The sequence below is a fragment of the Quercus lobata genome, chromosome 1, assembly GCF_001633185.2.
Source record: "Quercus lobata isolate SW786 chromosome 1, ValleyOak3.0 Primary Assembly, whole genome shotgun sequence".
In the NCBI taxonomy this organism is placed as follows: domain Eukaryota; kingdom Viridiplantae; phylum Streptophyta; class Magnoliopsida; order Fagales; family Fagaceae; genus Quercus; species Quercus lobata.
The window spans coordinates 22,139,634-22,161,484 of NC_044904.1; the positions used below are offsets into that span (position 1 = coordinate 22,139,634).

General features: G+C 35.8%; 2 protein-coding genes across 2 annotated transcripts; both read right to left on the reverse strand.

Moving 5' to 3' along the window:
* Window positions 1-5: 5 nt before the first annotated feature.
* LOC115950884 lies at window positions 6-743 on the reverse strand. Its single transcript, XM_031068163.1, has one exon. It carries the CDS (start codon window positions 741-743, stop codon window positions 6-8), a length of 738 nt encoding a protein of 245 aa, XP_030924023.1.
* Window positions 744-10,154: 9,411 nt separating this feature from the next.
* Window positions 10,155-11,243, reverse strand: LOC115983461. Its single transcript, XM_031106140.1, has one exon. The coding sequence runs from the start codon at window positions 11,078-11,080 to the stop codon at window positions 10,544-10,546; it is 537 nt and encodes a 178-aa protein (XP_030962000.1). The 5' UTR covers window positions 11,081-11,243; the 3' UTR covers window positions 10,155-10,543.
* Window positions 11,244-21,851: the final 10,608 nt, after the last annotated feature.

The window sequence follows — 21,851 nt, forward strand, 5'->3', positions numbered from 1 at the left end:
TACTTCTATGCCTTCAGGAGCATTTCTGCCATCGTCTTTGGTGGATTCTTAGCAAGGGAGGCCACAAGATCTCTGGACCTCAGCCCTGCTTTGAAGGTCATCAGTTGCACCTTGTCATCGGCTTCGTCCACCTCCAAAGTCTCCCGGGTGAATCGTTTGACATATGACCTCAGAGTTTCCTTCTCTCCCTGCTTTACGGTAAGTAAGTAGTCTACCGGCCTTTTTGGACGTTGCCCCCCTATGAAATGGCGTAAGAAGGCACTGCTTAATTGATCGAAGTTGTCTATGGATGAGGTTTGCAACTTCGTGAACCATTCTCTTGCAGCTCCTTTGAGAGTGGTTGGGAAGGAACGACATAGTATCTCGTCAGGTGGTTGTTGAAGACCCAGAGTCGTCTTAAAGGTATTAAGATGATCCTGAGGGTCCTTGAGTCCGTCGAATGGCTCTAGTTGAGGTAAACGGAACTTTGACGGTACGGGGCATTCAAGTACCGCTGTGGTGAAGGGTGAATCCGTAGCCCTTACCATTTTGTCTGCACTCCGATCCGTCTTTTCTTTGATGGCGCTCCTTAGTTCGTCCATCTCTTTCCTCATTTCTCGAAGAAGATCTGAGTTCTGTTCGTCCGGGGTAGCTGGCCTTTGGGGGGTACCTCTCCTGTGGCTATCCCCTTCTCCCTCCAGGTTACCCTTGGACCGGCTTTCGTCCTGTTGGGCCTGCTGAACCTGCTGGAGTCGTAGCTTCATTTCCTGGTTTTGTTTGGTGAGTTCTTCAATGGTGGCTGCAAGGGCTTGAACTTGTTGGGCCAAGGCTGCTGAGTCTAGGTTGGATTCCATCTGGATGTAGAGAATTAATGGAAACTACGTTTTCAAATATGAATATGAAAACTTCGTTTCCCACAGACGGCGCCAAACTGATGAAACACAAACTCGTCAGTAATAGTGGGCAGATGGAATCCCTTGTGGTGTGCGAGGGTATGCTCGATGAGGGTCACCGGTGTGGTGCCTGCCACAACGTCTCTGATGCCAAAGTTAGAATAATGACCAAACAGAATAAAGAATCAGAATGGGCTCTCAAAGTGTCAGTGTATGTATGTACCTTCTATTGACTGTATGAGGGCTTTATACCTGCGGCCTTAGGGGCTAGCCGTTGTGGTTGTTAGTGCTTTCTCAAGTAACGCCTCTAGTCCAATAATGGGACTTTTAAGAGGTTCCCAACGGTCTGCCTGGTTGATTTCGTAACTGCTCAGATCATTGATTGACTGCATTGAATGACTCCCTGCCTTCGTCAGTGATGATTGCTTTCTTCGTTGTTCCTGATGACTTCGTCAAGGATGCTTCCTTCGTCATTAATGTTATCTTCGTCGGTGGGATGTAGTATCGTCATTCCCATCAAAATACATCTAAAATCTTTAGACTTTACTTCTTCTCCAAAAAAAAATCTTTAGACTTTTCCCGTCAAAGCAATGGGGGCGCTTCATGCCCTCTCAACAATCAAACATGTTTTCTGCAGCGAAAGCATAAGTTCAACTTGCACTCTTATCACCAAAGCAATTTGCTTTGATTCGAGTTCTCTCACACTTTTTGACTGATTCCTCGAAAACTACTTTTATAAAACACGTGATATTTGAATTGAATGTCAAAAAAAGAATTTTCTTTTTCTTTCTTTTTTTTTTTAAAAAAAAATTCATACCTCTCACGCATGCTTCACCAAATTTCCATGACACCAAAGGTGACACCACCAGTGTCACAGCTCGCGCACAATTACACATTCCCGAGTCGCCATAACCCATAAAAAGTGGAAAAAAAAAAGAAAAAAAAAAGAAAAGAATAGGACGATGAAAACGACATGCGGACTTAAACGAAACGCCACCAGTGTCACAGCTCGCGCACAATTACACATTCCCGTGTCGCCATAAAAAGTGAGAAAAAAAAAGAAAAGAAAAGAAGAAGACAGGACGATGAAAACGACATGCGGACTTAAACGAAACGCAAAGCTAAAGGTGTACTATACAAAATGGCCAACCATGCGTGGTTCCCACGAAACGAAAATTAAATGGTCTCTAATCCTCTAATCTGCCTTTGGCTTTATTTTGTGAAGGACAGGCGTTAATTGGCTTATTGCATTTACGTCCATTCCAGTTTCAATTCAATAAGTTTTTTTAGTGGTTTAGGATGACTGTTCCTTATAATTTTTCTAATGACAAAGTTATCCCCTAATATTAGCTAGGTAGGTTAATATATGGGGATGATCTGTCTGTCCAATACAGTCTATATTTCATTTTCGTATAAAAGTTAATTTTGATATGGCCATATATCCCTTCTTCTTCTTCTTCTTCTTCTTTTTATTTTTCTTTTTTTTAGTTAAAGGTGGGAGGATTTGAAACATTATATATATATATATATATATATATTTAATCTGCAATTGCAAATTTCTTAATACTATATAGCTAAATTGAGTTAACAGTAGAGTATACATTATAACCTATAGTTATAGGTAGCTTGTTTTTAGAATTTTTAATTATAAAAATAAACTATTTATAGGGATTGAAGTGACGTATCAAACAAGATCAACATAAACTAGCTCCATACTTTCCTTTAAGAAAAACCCTGAAAATAACTAATCTAATTTGATCTTTGTTGCTAACCAAGCAAACTTTTCAAGATCATCTTATTTTGGGTACCTAACTATTTGACTCAAATCAAGTTTTTTTTTTTTTTAAACAAAAAAAATTATTCCAAAACATGGTATTATACAATTGGCTGAGTAAGTTGGGGTTTCATTTAATTTATACCATTTATTCGTCACTTTCCTTATTTCATTTTATTTTATTTTTGTGATTGACAGCAAACAAAAATTAGTCCTATAGATCAATTTTACAGATATCTTCTCAACAAAAAAAAAAAAAAAAATTTACAGATATGAAAAACTCAAAGAGTTATAAGGAAAATTTGAAATTCTAGGGGTCAATTTACAACTACGCTCAACCCTAAAGGGAGATTGTTGACCAACATTGACAAAATTGATCGATTATTAGTTTATGTTTCTTTTTCTTTTTTCAAATGTCACTTTTGTTCAAACCAGTTGCTTTCCCACTTAATTTTTCGTGTACATTCTGAATCCAATTTAAGGCTCCTTAATGGCTAAAAAATGAGAAAATTTTCCAACTTAAGACTTGTTTTCATAAATAAAAGTGTGTAATAAAACTAAAAAAGCGGAAGAAATTCAACATAGCTCAAGTCATTTTTATTCAAGTGATGCGTAGAAAAAGACCATTTGCAAATTAGTGTCTTTGAAGAAATTCTTCAAATTTATGGCGAAATAACATGCATCATTTTAATAACAACTCATTTAAGCCCTACCATTACTCTTATGTCTCTCACCCACACCCTCTTCCACAACTACCAATAATTGCCACTGCATTGCTGCTTCACTCTCCCCTCAATCCAGTTTCAACAGCTCAAAACACTACCTTCGATTCTTGTTTTGACCACCTCCAAGCAAGTGCAAAAAAGAAAATCACAACTGTTAGGACATATGTGGTTCACATGTTAAGAACATAAGTCATGATTTTGTGTAATTGGCTAATCTTTTGACAAAACGCACTTTACTTGTAATTGGGTAGATCTAGGATTTGTTTAATACTTCAAGAAACAAGTTATTCAAGTCTAGTATTAAAGTTATGAAGATTGGACCAAGAAACAAATGAAGAAAAGTTGTTCATTAAAGCTGGACAGATAGCTTGACACCTCTCGACAGCTGGTGGATCGATCGAGAAAGCTTCTGTCCCCTCGACACCTACTCGACACCTCCTCGATAGTTGTATCTGTCGAAGTTTAAACCTCGACAGCTCCTCAACACTTGCTCGACACCTGCTATCTATCGAGGTTACGAAAATCAGAATTTTCAGATCTAATTTTTGGGCCAGGCTTTTGTATTTGTGTAGGATTTCTTTTCTTACAACCCTAGACCTATATAAGGCTTATTTTAGAGGCCGTCACATAAGAGAATACAAGGAGAACATATGCAAAAGGTGATAGGTGACCGATGACTTATTCCCTCTGAAAAAAGCTACCGCATCTTTGCGCCTTAGGGTTTTGTAACCAAGTGCTTCTTGATCTTCATTGTTGATGAAGTGAAGAACTTTGCAGCCAACATCTTCTTCTAGTTGGTGATTAAGTCGCGTACTGGGATCCGCGCAATTGGTTAGTTACGTACTGGGATTCGTGCATCAAAAGGGTGGCGTTCATATATTGAAGAGTTCAGAGGTTCTGAAGTGGTAGAAGGTTTCTACTGTGAGTTCATCTACGGGGATTGTAGAGTCTAGGGAGATGATTAAGTCACGTACTGGGATCTGCGCAATTGGTTAGTCACGTACTGGGATTCGTGCATCAAAAGGGTGGCGTTCATATATTGAAGAGTTCAGAGGTTCTGAAGTGGTAGAAGGTTTCTACTGTGAGTTCATCTACGGGGATTGTAGAGTTTAGGGACAAAGGTTTTGTACTAGATCTGAAACTCCTCTTTTCTATAGTGGATTTCTTTCGGGAAGGTTTTCCCCCAGGTTTTTTTACTGTGAAACTAGTTTGTTTCATTGGTTTTCCTAGGTTATCATATCTTGTCTTATTTATTTTTCCGCTGCATGATTTTGATATGATATTGATGTTTGTTTGTTTTAACAAGTTTTATTGATAATAAATCTAATTAACAACTTGGATTTAAAACTTGTTAATTCTATCAACTGGGGTCTAAATTTCCCAACAACAACAATATCTTTTTTTTTTTTTTTTAAATATACTTGCATGTTTTGTTGTTGTTGTTTATAACTTTATATACCACTAAGTAGTATTCCAATTTACCTGACTATTCTATTCCGCACTCACGAGACATTTCTTATGATGTCGAACAGAATCTATAATTAGAATTTCGTTATTTATTAATTTTGGTATTTAATTTGTAATTTTCGGAATTTTAGGTTTAGAGTTATTATTTTCTTATTTTTAGGTGTTTTGATACTTTTTAAGTCAAATTTGGTTTATATTATAGTTAAGTATTAATTAGGATTTATTTTATAATATATTTTATTGTCTGACAAGTTTAATGGAATTATTTTAAGAAGCAAACCTTCTTTGTTTATTGTTTTCTTCAAGTAGCTTGCTAATTTTAAACATTTTTTTTTTTGATAAAGTTTAGTTACAAAATAAGTTGTAGCATAACGTTACAACTTTACTTAATAAAATAAATATTACTACATAATTTGAAAATGTAACCGTTGAGTTGCATGTTCTTTACGCTCTTAATACATGTAAATACCAGATTTGGATCCCAAGCTTAGGAGGGTGGATGGATTTAGGTCCAAAAAGCTCAATATAATGAATTTGTAGAAAGTGAGTTGGAAAACTGAGTCTTAACGAGTTGGACAACAAATATAACAAGTTCAGAGACAAGAAAAGGAAGATGAATTGATTCAAACTAAAGAAAATCATCCTCGACACAGTCTGAGGAGATTTGTTCTTATATATTTCTTTCAAGTGTGATTATAAAGTCAGTTCTTGATGACTACAATGTTTTTCTCTTAATTTTTCGATCCCCTTTGTTCTCAGGGGTCTCTAACATTATATATTTCTTTTTCTATGATCTTGACCCTCCAGTTGTTGACCATCCAGGGCATTACTTGAGTGCTTATCCCATCGAACACTCCCTCTGGCCCTCTATGAGTTGGGGTAGCCAATGCAGCACTGTTTAGGGGTCTTCTCCACATAAATGTGGCCAGAAAGTTAGCTGTAGAGCATTCAATGCGGTGGCAGCAGCTTTTCCTTAGATATTTCTGAGCTTCCATTCCTCCTGTACGTTCATAACGCTCATCCCCATCAGTGAAATTTCTTGGAAGGTTACCTTGAACGATGGGATATACATTTGATCTGTGCTTTGTATATCCGAGGAGATGCTCATTCTCGGACCACCTTCCCCTACCTTTCCACTTGCAACCTACTTATGAGACTCTAAGTTTGACACCTTTACAATTGTTTATTCATTCACGGACCAACCAATGTCCTCGACCATGGCCTAAGGCCCAACACATAACTTTAGGCCCTTATCCCTACAATACACATGTAAATTTTTGTGTCAATCAGATATTATTTATTATATGATCTATAACTGTATATTTTATGCATAATTTTAAATTATAAAAATTCGCAATTTAAACAATTTATTGATGACATAATTATTGATATTTAATTTTTTAGAAATTTTGTAAGTATGAAGGTGTGGGGCCAAAGAATTTGACAACCCCGGCCCATTTTATACTAAGCCCAAGGCCCACGCCGAGGAGGAAGAAATGGCCGAGGACGAACAAAAAAAGCCCAAACAGCCTAGAAACATTGCCGAGGACGATCCTGTTCTCGGCATCCCAGATCCCAGAAGGAAAGAACGGCACGCCTTCAAAGGCAGCCTCCCAGAGCGCCCCCAGAAAAATGACAAGTACAGTAGGACACCCATGGGGGTATGGTGTAGAAGTGATTCAAGGAGAAACTGTCACCTCCGCATTAAATGCATCCAACTAACGTTATGGCCGCATTAATGAGGAAATGACCCCTGAACAGTGCGGTCTTGGTTGCCGCAACTCACAGAGGGTTTGGGAAGGTGGCTGATGGGATGAGCACTCGAGTAATGACCTGCATGATCAACAGATGGAAAACTAAGATCGATTGGAAGGAGATATCTAATGTGAGAGATCCTCCAAGAATGGGGGATCGAAATTCAGGAGGGAGAGAAAAAAGGAGAATACGGGAACAACTTGCATGATCTTGGAAACCATTGTAACCTAGTACTGAAGAAAGAAGAAGAACACTAAGTTCCTCGGACGAAGTGCCCGAGGACAGAATTTCATACTCTAGTCTATATCCTTGTTATTCAATCCATACATAACCGTGTCTAGTTGTTGTAATCCTGACTAAGACCTAATTCTTAAACTCATTCTCTATAAATTTATTGTATTGGGCCAGTTGGGCTTGAGTCCACTCATCCAATAGTAAAAATACTCGAACCTAGTCCATACAGAAGGATATAAAGAAGAAAAGGTAATTCAACGGTGGATTTGTTAAAATTTATATCTAATAAAAATTAAATAAGGTGATAACCTTATACTATAACCAATTTTGTAATTAAATTTTGTACTTTTTAAGTAAAATTGCTAATGTGAACTTAACTATTAACATAGCATATTGTTTTATTCAATATATACTTTTACAATAATAGATAAGCAATTAATGTTAGAGATAATAAATACTTAAGGTACATTAAAAGAAAAGAAAAGTGTGTTTAGACAATAAATTAAATGATATTTTAAAATTTAATAATAATCCCAAAAAAATATGGATAAGATTAGATCCATATGATATGCCTTAATATCTTATATACCAGTTTACGTATATGTTTGGATTCAGCTTCCACGTTTTACATTTTGCACTTTTTTTTTACTAGCACCTTTTTCATTGTTCATGGAACATGAACAATACATTAAGGCAAATTAACAGTATTTTGTGAGTGTGAATAGTAATCCAAAATTTTTTTTTTTTATTGTTTTCAATTTTCAATTTTTAATAATATAAACAATATCCAAACGTATTTGGATAACAATAAGTAGGGACTTCCAACTTCCTAAGAGCATTCTCATCAGCTCTCTCATAAAAAATGTCATTTTAACACATCAAAAACCCACTTTATCATTTTAGCACATCATTTTACAACATACCATTTATCAGATGTTCTATACTTCAATTATATACATTAAAATAATATTTACTACACATTAAAATAATATATTACCTCCTCCCTATCCCTATCCCTATCACTATCATCATCATCATCACCAACAGCCACCACCGGCACAAACCCACATCCACCAACGCCACCTCCACAAAAAAAAAAAAAAAAAAAAAAAAAAAAAACACAAGCAGAGAGATCGGCACAAACCCACATCCATCAAACCAAACAAACCCATATCCCAAACCCACCATTGGCACAAACCCACACCACCACCGGACATCCACCACCGGCACAAACCCACATCCACCAAATCAAACAAACCCACATCCCAAATCTGCCAAATCGATTATAAAATTCAACAAACCGCATCCCATCCACCAAATCAAACAAACCCACATCCCAAACCGTCTCCGTCGCCGTCGTTGATGGAAGTTTTCACTTCCGGCCACCGTGTCCTTCACACTGGAGTTCCTCTTCGTCGCAAAGTGGGTCAATGATCAGTAACGAGCCTGGGCGGTCTCTGTCTCTCAACATGGCAAGATCGGCGTGGTGAGAATGCCAAACAGAGAGAGCGAGAGATGTAGATGGAGAGAGACATCTGATAGGAGGAGAGAGAAAAAATAAATTAAATAAGCCAAACAGTGTTTGGCATTGATGTCCGTACCGTCTCATATTTGAGACAATACTGTAGCCATGTCTCAAATTTTTTGAGATTTGGAAGAGTTGACAAGGGATGGTTTTTGGTGTTTGGTGTGCCAAATGCCAAATATTTGGCATTTGGCACACCTGATGAGAGTGCTTTAAGTGTTTTTTTTTTTTTTTTGAAAAATAATGAGTTTCTAGTGAGCTTATTGACCATGTGTCGATAATGAATAAAATTACATATAACACATGAGTCTTACTGATACTATTACTCTAAGAGCACTCTCATCAGGTGTGCCAAATGCCAAATACCAAACACCAAAAACCAAAAACCAACCCTCATCAGCTGTTACAAATCTTAAAAAATTTGACACATATCTACAGTATCGTCTCAAATATGAGACAGTATGGACATCAATGCCAAACACTGTTTGGCTTATTTAATTTGTTTTTTTTTTCTCACTTCATTTATGACTCTTTCTTCTCTCTTTTTCTTCTTTCTTTCTCCGCCTCACTTCATCTTCTCAGTTTCACCTCTCTTCCTTTTTTTTTTTTCTTCTTTCTTTCTCCAGAACCCCCACCCCTTCCTTTTTCTTTCTTTTTTTTTTCCCCCTTTTTTCTTTTCTGTCAGTTTCTCTCTGCACCTTCTCCATCTCTTTTCTTTTTCCCTGTCACTCTCCCTCTCTGTCTTTTTTTTTTTTTTTTTGGCCTCCTTGTCACTCTCACAGCCCGCCGCTGTGAAGTTCAGTCTCGCTGTGGAGTTTAGCCTCACAGCTGAAGCCGTCACCGTGGAGCGATCTATTCTGATCTCCCTTTTTTTTTTTTTCCTTTGATTGTGAATTCCATGTGATTGTGATTATGGGTTGTGCTTGGGTATGGTGGTGGCCGGCTGTGCTGTGTATGGTGGGGTTTTGTTGAAGATTTTGAGTTTTTTATTATTTATTTTTTTTTCTCATTTGTTATGGTTTTTGGATTTGGAATTTGTTGGAGGATTCGGTGATTGTGATTGTAGTTTGTGGCAGTGATTGTAACGGTGGTTGTTGTTGTGACAGTGGTTGTAGCGGTGGTTATTGGTTCTTGGTTGGTGGCGACTGTCACTGGGCTCTGTGATTGTATATTGCTGGGCTTTAAGTAAATATATTATTTTAATATATAAAATTGAAGAGTAGAACATCTGATAAATGATATGTCATAAAATAATGTACTAAAATGATAAAGTATGTTTTTGACGTATCAAAATAACATTTTTAACGAGAGAGCGGATAAGAATGCTCTAACAGCTCTTCAACAGCTCTTCACTAAATATTGAAACAAGAACTCGTACCGTCAAAAAAAGAAAAAAAGAAAGAACTCGTACCGTCAAATCATACACCAGTAGTACTTCCCAAGTGTCGTGTCTTACTCTTTATCACATTAATTAAAGGCCATGGTCCGAGGACGCCCCACGGCCACGATACCCATTATTGCTTGGACTGCAGGTGTCCTAATATCAGTCCAGGTACACAATTTGCAGAATATATAATTAAAAAATATTATACCCACAATATACTCACCGAAAAGTAAAACTTGGCAAGGACATATTAGAAAATCTTGTGCCGTAAAAATAACGTACTATACCTATACTGTCTTTTAGCAAAATTTATTTCAAGTGGGTCGTAATCTCAAACTCAAATTGTAGCCTATCCTTTTTTTTTCTTACCTACCCCACACCCACATTTAAAAAATAATAATAACCCAAACCCCACCTATATCATTGAACCAACGAGGGCTACTTTCAAATTTTTATTGCATAATTGGCCCCTCAACTCTTTTCTCTTCAACCACTACAATTTCTGTACTTTCAATACTTGACAACGAAGTCTCCGAAGAAAAATAGTACAAAAGAAAAAGGCAAAAAAAACTCAAAGTCGAGGAAAGTGATAAGCAACTTCTCCGCAAATTCGAATACAAATCTCCGAAGTTAGAAAAATTACATGCACCAAAATGTTCCTCTCTCTTAAACGCGTAAACCCAAAAAAAAAAAAAAAAAAAAACTATAAACTAAGACTACCGTCGGAATAAAAATAATTCTAAAGAATATTCCGCCAAATTTGATATTTCTGGATTTTCTTCACTCTATTATTGTTTTTTTATACTTTTAATCTTGGAACCCAGTTTTTTCCCAAATTGCATTTCGGACCCTACTGAGATCTCTTCCTTTCAGAGTTCTCCCAACGCCTTCGTGCACCGAGAACGAAGCGATCCTCGTCCTCGCCATCTGCTTCGCCAATAACTCGTGCGGCGGGACCCGCACTCCGTTCTCGCTCTCTTCGTTGCCGTCGAATTCGTCGTCGTCGTCGGCGTTGTCCCTGTACCGGTTGTTATCTCTGTACTCGTCTCTCAGGATCTTCGACCAGTCCGGGATGTTCACCGGCAGCGACGACGGCGTGGCTCCGACGACGACAGCGCGCTCCGCCGCCGGCGAGGGCTTCGAGGACGGCTTCTTGGAGACGCGCGAACTCGGAGTGGTTTGTTTGCGGAACTCGGGCGAGTTGGAGCGGACCGAGTTGTAGATATCCGACTCGTCGAGTTCGAATGCCGAGTCGTGAGCCATCGGAGCGCCGAGGTGGTGGTCGCGCTCGTTCGGCAAGAAACGGTAGCTTGGGCGAGCATAGTAGCTTTTACTGGCGGCCATGTTCTTTTTAAAAAAAATATCGGTCCGATATTTCGGTTTCGCTTTGCGTCTCGGCCTTTCCTTTCTCTCGTGTTTTTGTTCGCTGCGAAAGAAAGAAAAGAAGAGAAGAGAAGAGAAAAAGAAAAGAAAGTTGTTGGTTTTTGGGTCTTTGAAGAAGTGAGGGGTTTTCATCTGCCTTTTATAAATGTTCGGGACGCGTTGTCTTAGCATAGTGGATAAGGCTTATTTTACCTTTATTATCTCTCTCTCTCCCTCCACGCAATTGCATGCTTTTAAATTACCAAAACACCCCGCGCTTTTCAAGGAAATCCCACCTCATTTTTCTCCATTATCCACTCAATTTTTGTATTGTTTGTCCCCCCAAGCATATGCTCTAGAAGTTTTTTTTTTTTTAAGGAATATCCTTTTTTTTTTTATAAAAATATGTCCTATCCTAAAATTAATTTTCGAAAATTACGGGATAAAATAGTAACTACATTATCCATTTTAACTGTAAAAATTTTAGGAAAAAAAAAAAAAAAACTACTTTATCTATTTTTTTTCTCTTTTTTAACACTGACATCCAACGGTTTCAATGAAGACACGTGTGAGTTTATGATGGTACAGCCGTTGATCAATGCTACGTGTAGCTGTTTGACGATTGCTAGTGGACAAGGAGGGGTATTTTGGGGAAAACGAAATTTGTACTGTGAGTGGACACGAATTTTGTCGCGACGTTGAGATGTGGGAGAGGGGGAGTTAATCTCACCTGGGTTCTAGAAAAGTGGACAGAGTGGTCCTGTTTAAACGTTCGAGGATTGTGCCACGTGTAATTGTACAAGTTCTTGAGCCACGTGGCTGCTCAATGGGTTCACGTTATGGAAGGGGAATGATGGCACGTGAAGTAGGGTCGCTCACTGCGCTCGGATCTATCGCTTCTCCTCTGCCAGCTGTGTACTGCATTAATCTTTGTCCTCTCAAAACGCGACACTCGCGATAAATTGGCCACGAAATATTGCAAATATTTCGCGATAAATCGGACTTGTGGCTGGGCTATTCCTTTAGGACCACCCATTCTGACACAACTTTGTTTAACATAGTTCCAACTTATTATATTCACTATTTATTGTCAGATTAACATATCAACTACTAGTTTTTAGTATGAGCATGAATCAAACCTTAAATATTTTATTATAGGATAAATATGTAAACAAAAGTATCACATTTATAATATTTTTATAATAAATTATATATTTGATAAATTATTATTGATTTTAATTTAAATTTATTATTAAAATTACTTTTTTATCTATCAATAACAACCTATTAATTAAGATTTGTTGCAAAAGTATTATAAAAATATTACAGAAATATCATATTGTAGACATATCATTTCTCATATATAAACAATATAATTCAATAGAAAAGTGCTACGGTCACAACATTTTCACAACAAATTATAAATATTTGGTTGTTATTAGTTATAATTTGAAGTTACTACTGAAATTATTTTTTTACCGTATCAATAATAACATGTCATTTATAATTTATTATGAAAATACGGAATATTGTGTTCATAACCTTTTTTTGGCAAATGTATAAATTAAGCCAAAAATGTATGGACATAGAAGAACATGTTATTGGTTTTTATACTTTTTATATCACTTTATTTATTATAGTTACTACGACTTTTGAGTTCGGTTGAACGTTGAATGGAACATCATGCTTTACATATGAAAGCGAAAATTATTTTTAGACTTTTTTTCTCTTTCGGCAATTGGGCTTGTGATATACTTATACTGTCCTCTCTCTCTATCTCTCTCTCTCTTTCTCTTTTTTTTTCGTTGATGTGAATAAAAAGAAAAATTATTATTCCTGAAAATGTAGTTACTGCTAATAATTTAGATGTCAGTGCTGGTCATAAAGGTGGAAAGGCTATTCACAATTTTTGATTCGAGCAAAAGAGTTCATGATTTTCAAATTTGGAAGATAATGGATTCTGCTGGCTTCCATTTAGAATATAATTGGTGCCTAACGTGGTCCAATTGATTATATCTAACAATGACCTTTCCAGCTTGTTTCTTAGGTTATATTCCTCCTAATATTCTTTATTTTTTTGAAATAATAAATGGATTTTCCATCAATGAATTTTTTTAGAGATAGTTTTTACCTATGATGGCTATTCTTAATTATTGTTTTTTATTATCAAACTAATACATTAATTAGTTTTTAGTATAGACAGAAATCGAATTATATATAATATATATTTTATTTGATTACCAGACATTTTACCAATTGAGTTAACTGAAATGAGTTAACTGAAACTTATCATAAATATATATATATATATATATATATTTTTTTTTTTTTGAAAAGGAAGACAACTTAATATTATTAGCCAGAACCGGCAAAAAGAACAGAGTAAAGGTGGGGGAGGAGCATCCTCTATCCAAACAGTTAAACCTCTAACATGTCTAGTATATCTAACTAAGTTATGAGCAACCTTATTACCACTCCTAAGTATGAGAAAAAGAAATACACTTGTTGGTAACTAAGGTAGATTTAGCCAAAGAGATGATGTGGCCGAATGAAGAAAGAGAGCCTTCTGCAGCCATGAAGGTTTTGATCACTGCTTCCGAGTCTCCCTTAAGGATGAAAGGTCAGATACCCAGCTCTTGAGCAAATGAAATTGCCCTAGCAGCAGCCATAGCTTCAACAATATCGGGAGAGAAAGGAAGTCAGTATCCTGTGAGTTTTAATTGCGAAAAGTATGAGAATTGAAAACATTTTTTTCTTCTTCTTGAACTGGGACCTTTGAATACGAAATAAAAAATAAAGGGAACGAAAAATTTTACTTTCATTACTAAGAAAAATCAAGTCAAATGTATTTTTCTTCTAACAAGAAAAAGTCAAACGTAAGAGCCAACAAGTCAGGTTTGTGACTTTTTTTTTTTTTTTTTTTTTTAACATACGAAGTCAAGCACATTGTGGTATTTTGTGTGTGATTTGTATATTTAGTCATAACTTAATTCAGTAAAAATCTTAATTCACTAAATTTCTGTTAACCTTATCCACTTAAAGGGGAAAAAAATAGTGGTTGTAAAAAAAAATTAAACCTTCTTAAAAACATATGGATAAGGATCCATGAAAAGATATTGACAACCTGCTGATAAAAGAGCAGCTACACCCAAAGATATAAAAGCCAAATTAACAGTTAAAGCATATCTACAGTCCTAATGATGATATCTCTTATGTTTGTAAATTTTCCCTAAATTTAATCTTGTAGTATGTGTCTATTTTCAAAAACAATTCCTATCAGAAAATCAATTAGCAAGTTTACACAAAATTCTCCACCATTTAAAAATAAGAAAAATAAGAGATATTGTTGTCACCCTCAATGAATAATAACTGCAATGTCTTAAAGAATTTGAAAAATTATTGTCTTCGTTATCATTTTAAAATACCAATCGGTTTGTAGTATAGGCATGGATCAAGCTCTATATATCTTATTTGGCAACAGGTTTTTTTTTTTATCAATTAGACTAATTAAAACCCACTATTGTAATATTAATATATACACCTTTTTAGTTGGTGTTCCGTGACGTGCGTCAGGGGTTAATAACTTGCTTTTTAGACTCAAACAAAGTTATTTTCCACTATAATATGCTGAATAAGACTTTTAATTTAATATAGCTATAAGTGTATAACTTGCTAATCTATGTCTCAATTATAACCAGTTATCTCTATCCTGTTGGCTATTCCTATATAAAATAAGAAGATGATTAGCATTTCTTAGCAAAAAAAATACACAGCATCTATTCATGCCACTTGCAGGGTCTTTTGCCTTAAAAAAAAAAAAAGTAGCCGCATTGTTTTTCATAAAATGCTCTTTATTCAAGTAACCAGTGGAGGAGATCTAACTCCAAGACAAATAAGAAACAAACCCACTAATGAATACGTCACAAATATAATATCATATTATAGTCGGTGAATTGCATATACAAAGTTGAACACTTGGAATAAATTATTAAATAAACAGTAAAAGACTTATGTGCTTCTCAAAAAAAAAAAAAAAAAGGAGAAGGTTTGTTTATGTTTTACATTTTGCCTTGATTCGATCTATTTTACCTGGGGAAATGCATTTGGGTTTTTTTTATTCACAGAATACCTAACAAATCCAAATAACAAGTGATTATCCTTGTTTTCTATATTCTCTTTTTTGTATGGATTTGAATGCCACTTCTCAAATCTACAATTGTTCGAGGGCCAGCAATAATGCAGCTTTTGGTTAGTGGGTATTGGTTATGATACATGGGGAATTATAGGTGTGTCAAAAAAAGCGAATTTGCATAAAAATTTGGAGTTGGAAATGAAATTCCTAAGCAATTGAAATCCTGTGGGAAGAAAAAAAAGTGGGATGCTTAAAGGATTAATCCTATTAACATAAGAAAGATAGAATCCTATTAAATTACAAAACTCTTGGGTCAAATCAGAACTTTCAGCAAGACATTTTATTAGAAAGAGTAAGAGCTAAGAAGAAAACCAATTGCCAATAAAACAGACTTGGTCCAACAAGCCATGGATGGAAATAAGTTCAAACTTATCACAAGAAAAAAGTTCAATTAACATTTCTACTTACAATTGATACATTCCAACAACAACAGTGATTGAGCAATAGCCTAATGTCTTCCACAATCGTTTGCTATGGTCCAGTGAGAGCATGCCTATTGCATTTTCTATTGGCTTAGGACATTCAAAGCATCAACCTCAACAATAATGTTATAACAAACAGCAACTTCAATCATGCTTGCAAATAATACTAATTATTTCAGTTAACCAAGAGTAAACGATTCCATAACACTGAAAGAGATTGAAAACCAAAAAGTCTATACCTATAAAAGGATTGGCAGAGTTGGATGGGAATAGCCTTATAGGTGTATCCCTTTCTCTTAATAAAGCATGATGTGCTATGTGTGGGGCTAAAGTTAGAAAAACTCATCGACTTAGATAGAGAGAGTTGGGAATAGCAATTAGTGTGGGACTACCTGGGCTAAAGTCTCTGTCCTTTAGTTAATTTCAAGTTTCAACTTTGAGGTTTCTCGAACATCATTATTTGCCTTGATGAAAGTTAAAGTATTGGCACTTGAAATGACAACTTATCCCCAATATTTATGTCTGCATTATCCTTCACAACTCATAGCTGTCTGTTGCAAAAGCCAAGCAACTTTATTGAGGTCCTGATTTAGTGAGCCTGCTGGAACATTATTATTCTTTAGTGTAGAGTGTAATAGGCTTGTTCAGATTAGGGTCATAAAAATGCTACTATAGGTTGTAAGAGATAAAGATCATGGATCTAGATCTAGATTGTGCACACTTTTGCTGAGGAAGGATTCAATCCAAAGAGTAGTGACCAGATTTACCGTACTTTAAACATTTTGTGTATGTTTGAATTGCAGTTACATTCAGTGTTTTTTATGGGTCTTATGTACTGTTCATGAGATCATAAGTACTTTTTAAAAACTGAATCTCACGGTATTATTTACATATTTAAAAATTATTTTGTTACAATATTTTCAATTTTCATCAATAAATGGTATTTAAACATATCAATTTCCAATGCCCTCACAGTTAGGATTGGATCGGTTGGATGTGATACAAAAAACTAATCAATTCTCACTTGCTACCCATCAAATTCCATTTCCATCATTCGAAGAAGAATTGGCCTTGGAGTAGCTTTGAAATTTGCTGTCGTATGCCTCGAAACGCTTCAGACTTTCTTACTTCCCCACAAACAAGGTTTGGTTATAACTTATAAGCCTTGAAAACTGAAAACCATTCAAATCAAATGCAACCCAGGGATATCTTGAATGTATGACACCATTTGCTATTCACTTTCATTTGAACCAACTCATTTTACAAGTTAATAGAATGCCTTGGTATACTCCACTACCAACTTGTATGAGGTTGTGTAGCTTCTCGTACAAAGTTATCATTTAATTGAAGAGGGTAAATTACTGCTGAAGATACTTCTTCATGTTGCACCAATCTTTTATCTTTCTCTTCACCCGCATTTGTTGATTCATTTTTAAGACACCTTTGAAATTCTGGAAGTTGAACCTTGATGTTGTTCTCTCATCTGTGCCCATACCTTTCAATAGGTATTACCTTCTAAGAGCATTGCCATCAAGGGAAGTAAAATTTTTAACATATACCATCTCAAAACACTACTTTTTAGCTTTTAACATCTCATTTTATAATACATCATACATCAAAGATTCTATTTTTTTTACCATTTCATTTAAAAATTGTTTTTTTTTTATTCTCTGTTTCTTTCTCTCGGTCTTTCCCTTTCTCTGAAAACCCACCACTTTCTTTGCAAATCCACACCCACGGCTAGCCGCTGCCAGCCACTACCATCGAAAACAAAAAAATAAAAAATAAAAAATAAAACCACCCGCTGGCACCACCATAGCTACAACAACTGTCATTGTCACCACCACCCACAACCATGACCACCAACCACCAAAATCATAACCAAATCACAAACCCAAACCCACAACCTCATCACCATTCACCACCAACAACCGAAAAAAGAAAAAGAAAAACAACCCTCCAAAATCACAACTAAATCACAAACCCACAACCTTATCACCACCAACAATCGAAAAAGGAAAAAGAAAAACAACCACCGAGAGAGACCCACGCCGAACTCTTAGTCGATGACCTACGTTGATCTACTCTCAATGCTGATGCCCACGCTGGTCAGAGACCCATGAACCCAAACCCACAAAATCAAATCACCTCGCCATCAAGCTTTACCTCCATATTGGCAGCAACACTCCGAAGGCGAAGAGCATTTATTGTCCAGTGGCGGTTGGGCTTTGAAGTTTTGATTGACGAACCTTGGAGAGGAGGAGCTCAAACCGTGAAATTGAGAGAAACAGAAGCTATGGGGAAAGAGAGAAGAGGAAAGTGAGAGCGGAGAGAGAAGAAAGCAGAGAAAAAAGAAAGAAAGGGAAAAGTGACCGAGAATAAAATATAATTTTTTCGTTTACGATTTATGCTACAGTGAGCTTGTATTGCTACAAGCCCACTGTAATTGTGAGTCAAAAATTTTGCCATTTGAAATCTTTGATGGAGTGGCTTTTTTTGTGTGTTGATGGTAAAATTTAGCATATACCACTTTTAGCATTCTTAATGGGAATGCTTTAAGGAAGTCCAAAATGGGGTTCTCAAAGTTTTGGGAATCATAGGGTTCATTAATCATTGAGTAAATTGATGAGGAAGTTTTCCTCTTTCAATCCTACGTGTAAAAGGTGACTTAGAAATTTAGTATAAAGCCTTGCTCATAGCATCATTACCCAGGTCTTTGTGAGATGGACTCTTATTTCTCCGCCTATAATGGCGATCCTCATCGCAAGAAAAAGACTCACTGGGAGGAATCCTTGATCTAGGCCGGTTGCTATCATTCCTATCATCATTAGAAGAAGGTTCTGACCTTGAAGGAGTCCCTCTCTGTCACTTACGTTGTAATTTCCTCTGTAGATGGTCTATCTCTAACTGCATGTTCCTAGCATTCTCTCTGTGAGACACGTGACTCCCACTTTGAGATTGGCTCCTACTAGTGTGAGTAGTGTGTACACTAACTTCCCAGTCCCTCCTACGTTCAAGGTTGAGAAACTGATCTTGACGTTGGGAACCAACAAATTCTTCTCGATTTGGACCTGAGCCTACCATGGCAAAATGTTGATCTCACCAAGGCTCAAGTTTCCCACAGATGGTGCCAATTGTAAGACCTTAAAATTTGTTTCCCAAGCTCAAAAAGTAAAAGGACTTAGGCTCAAAGAGCCCAATACAATGAATTTGTAGAAAGTGGGCTAAGAACTGGACTTTAATGAGTCAGACAGCAATCACAGTAGATTAAAGGCTGCTAGAAAATGAAAATAAATAAGTTTATGTAAAGAAAATCTTCCTCAGCAACGTTCGAGGAGAGCAGTTCTTATATATTTCTTTTGGACTTAAACTTAATTATAGTTTTTGAGTATACAATGTTTCTTCCCTCTCTAGATTTTCAGCCCCGCCCCCCCCCCCCCCCCCTTGTGATGAGGTATTCTTCTTTATATTCCTCTACTTTACTTCATCTCAGCCTTCCACATGTAGGTCAAGCTGCTAGCTTTGATCCTTGTCCCATCAGCACATTCCTGAAGTCTTTGGAGGTAGCTATAAGGTTGAATATTACTGTTCAAGTATCACCTCCACATTAATGCAGCCAGAGAATTAGCTGCATAGCATTAAATGCGGTGATAGCAGCTTTCTCTTAGATATTTCTTAGCTTCCCTTTGTCCTATTCCCTCTCGATGCTTATTCTTACCAGTAAAATTGTCTGGTGTATTGTTCTTGATGGCAGGTCAAACCTTTGACCTCTACTCTGTTTAGCCGAGGAGACATTTCTCCTCGGATTACTTTCCCAAACCTTTATGACCAGAACCCTTCTATAACTTACTGATTTGTACGTCTTCGTTAATGTGTAACTGTCCTCGGACAGCTAAATGTCTTCGGACAAGGCACTGGCCTAATATATATTCCTAGGCCCTTCATCCCTACAGATACCAAAACCCAAAAAATTAATAAACAAACAAAATTTTTGCAAAATATTTTTGTGCTACACTTGAAACTATATATACTTTCTCAATTTAATATTCAAACGGATAGACTAAGGCCTATTTGGATTTTTTTTTGGGGGGGGGGGGAAGGAGAGGGAGTGGAGGAGAGTAGAGTAGAGTAGAGTTGGCTAAAAATAGACTAATTTTGGATTAAATATACTCTACTCTACTCTACTCTACTCCCCCTCTCTCCACTTCAATCCAAACAGACCATAAAAAAATAAAAAGAATACTCAACATGCAAATCATTATAAAAAAATTAATGCACAGTCAAATTAATATATAACTCAAAATAAAAGTATGTTTGTGTGTGTTTTTTGTGCATCAGAAGTAGAGGTATTTATAGAACATTGCTTCTCATCCAAATTTCACATGTTTTGATCAATGTAGCATCATAGGAACTTGAAACAGTACTACATGTCATACAAAGAAGAATACCAACCAAATATAAGTTTTGTACTAAAGATACAAGTAAAATTTTACAAACAAATTGATTCCTATAAAACTATTTTATGCTCAAAGTTATACAAACTTTAATCTAAAGTAAACCCATCCAAGCACCGAGATTCAAAACTTTAATACTAACCTTAAAATAATATCAACCATTTCAAGCTTTTAGGAAAAATAAATCTTTGGTCACATAATAACCATTTAACCACAAATTCTTAATACAAAGAAGGAAATATGTGAATTGAAAACATGCAAATACATGAAGAATAAGGTTAGAGAGAGAGAGAGAGAGAGAGGTACTGTTGCCGTGGTGAAGTTAATTTCCCTACTGCAACCCCTAAACTTCATGTATTAGAGAGATTTTTTTTTTTTGGGAGAAAAATGAATTAGAGAGATTGAAAGAGACAATCCAAATATAAGAGATATATATATAGTTGAAGTTTTTGATTGTTTTATCGAAAGAGGAGGAAAGGATGTAGAAGATTTATTAAATTTTTTGGTAACAATCATATATCAACATATGAAAGGTTGTATAAACCCATAAAATCTAACGGTTAAAAAAAGAGTAAAATTAAAAAAAGTAAATGGAGTCTATCATGGCAACACAATAGGAAGCATGAATAAATGCTAAATGAAAACAGTAAAGAAAAATATTGGTAGCTTAACATTCAAATGGAAACAAAAAATAAAAGGTAATATCGATCCATATGCTGATAAAGGAGAGAGAGACAGAGAGGTGTATAGATATGCTTAATTGGAACAATAAGAGTCATTATGGTAACAGGAAAATGAAAGAAGAGGAAAGAGAGTATAGATATTATGGTAATAGGAAAATGAAAAGAGAGGAAAGAGAGCATAGATCTTTAGGTTTATGGCAGGGGAAAGAAACATAAATTGTTTTAAATCCACATTTCATAATATATAATTAGATTTGTGTTTTAGGAGTAATGGAGGAGGGAAAAACCCATAAAAAAAGGAAAGAGTGGATTTGTTTTTTCTTAGGAAACTTAAATTTTGTTAGGGGTGATTTAGTTATGGTAAAATATGACTTCTAGGTTACTTAAAAAAAATCTAAGGAAAAAAAAGAAAAGGAAAAAAAAAATTGATGGAGTATTTAAGTTTATAGTGGATATTAATTATAATGGTGGAACTTATAGTGCATATTGTTGACATGTGCTAAAAAGATTGACATGTATTCATAATTGTTTGCCACATGGCGTTATTTGTCATATCATACCTAATAAATGGAATAAGTTACAATAGATAGATGAGGTGAGAAGGTTGTAATCTATTGGTGACTGTCTCTATATAATAGCAGCATTTGATGAGTTTGGGTTAATGGAGAAACACATGATAGAATTGGAGATAGAGTAACACTTGAATTTAAGGAAATGCTCAATAAATGTCAACTGGTAAATCTAAAATAATTTATAAACTAAGAATATGAATGATGACATGGCACTAATGTGGCTTAATTGGAACATAGCAGCAATAAATGTTACGCTTCAGTTTTTAGATGTATATAGATATAGATGAAAACATTTAAGAATTAAAGGATAGATAAATTCACCACCAAAGTAAGCCCAAAGGGATACAACTAACACCACCCAAGGAGTTTAACCAAGGATACAGAACTATTTTGGCTCACCACTTTATGGGATACAGATTAACACTACCCA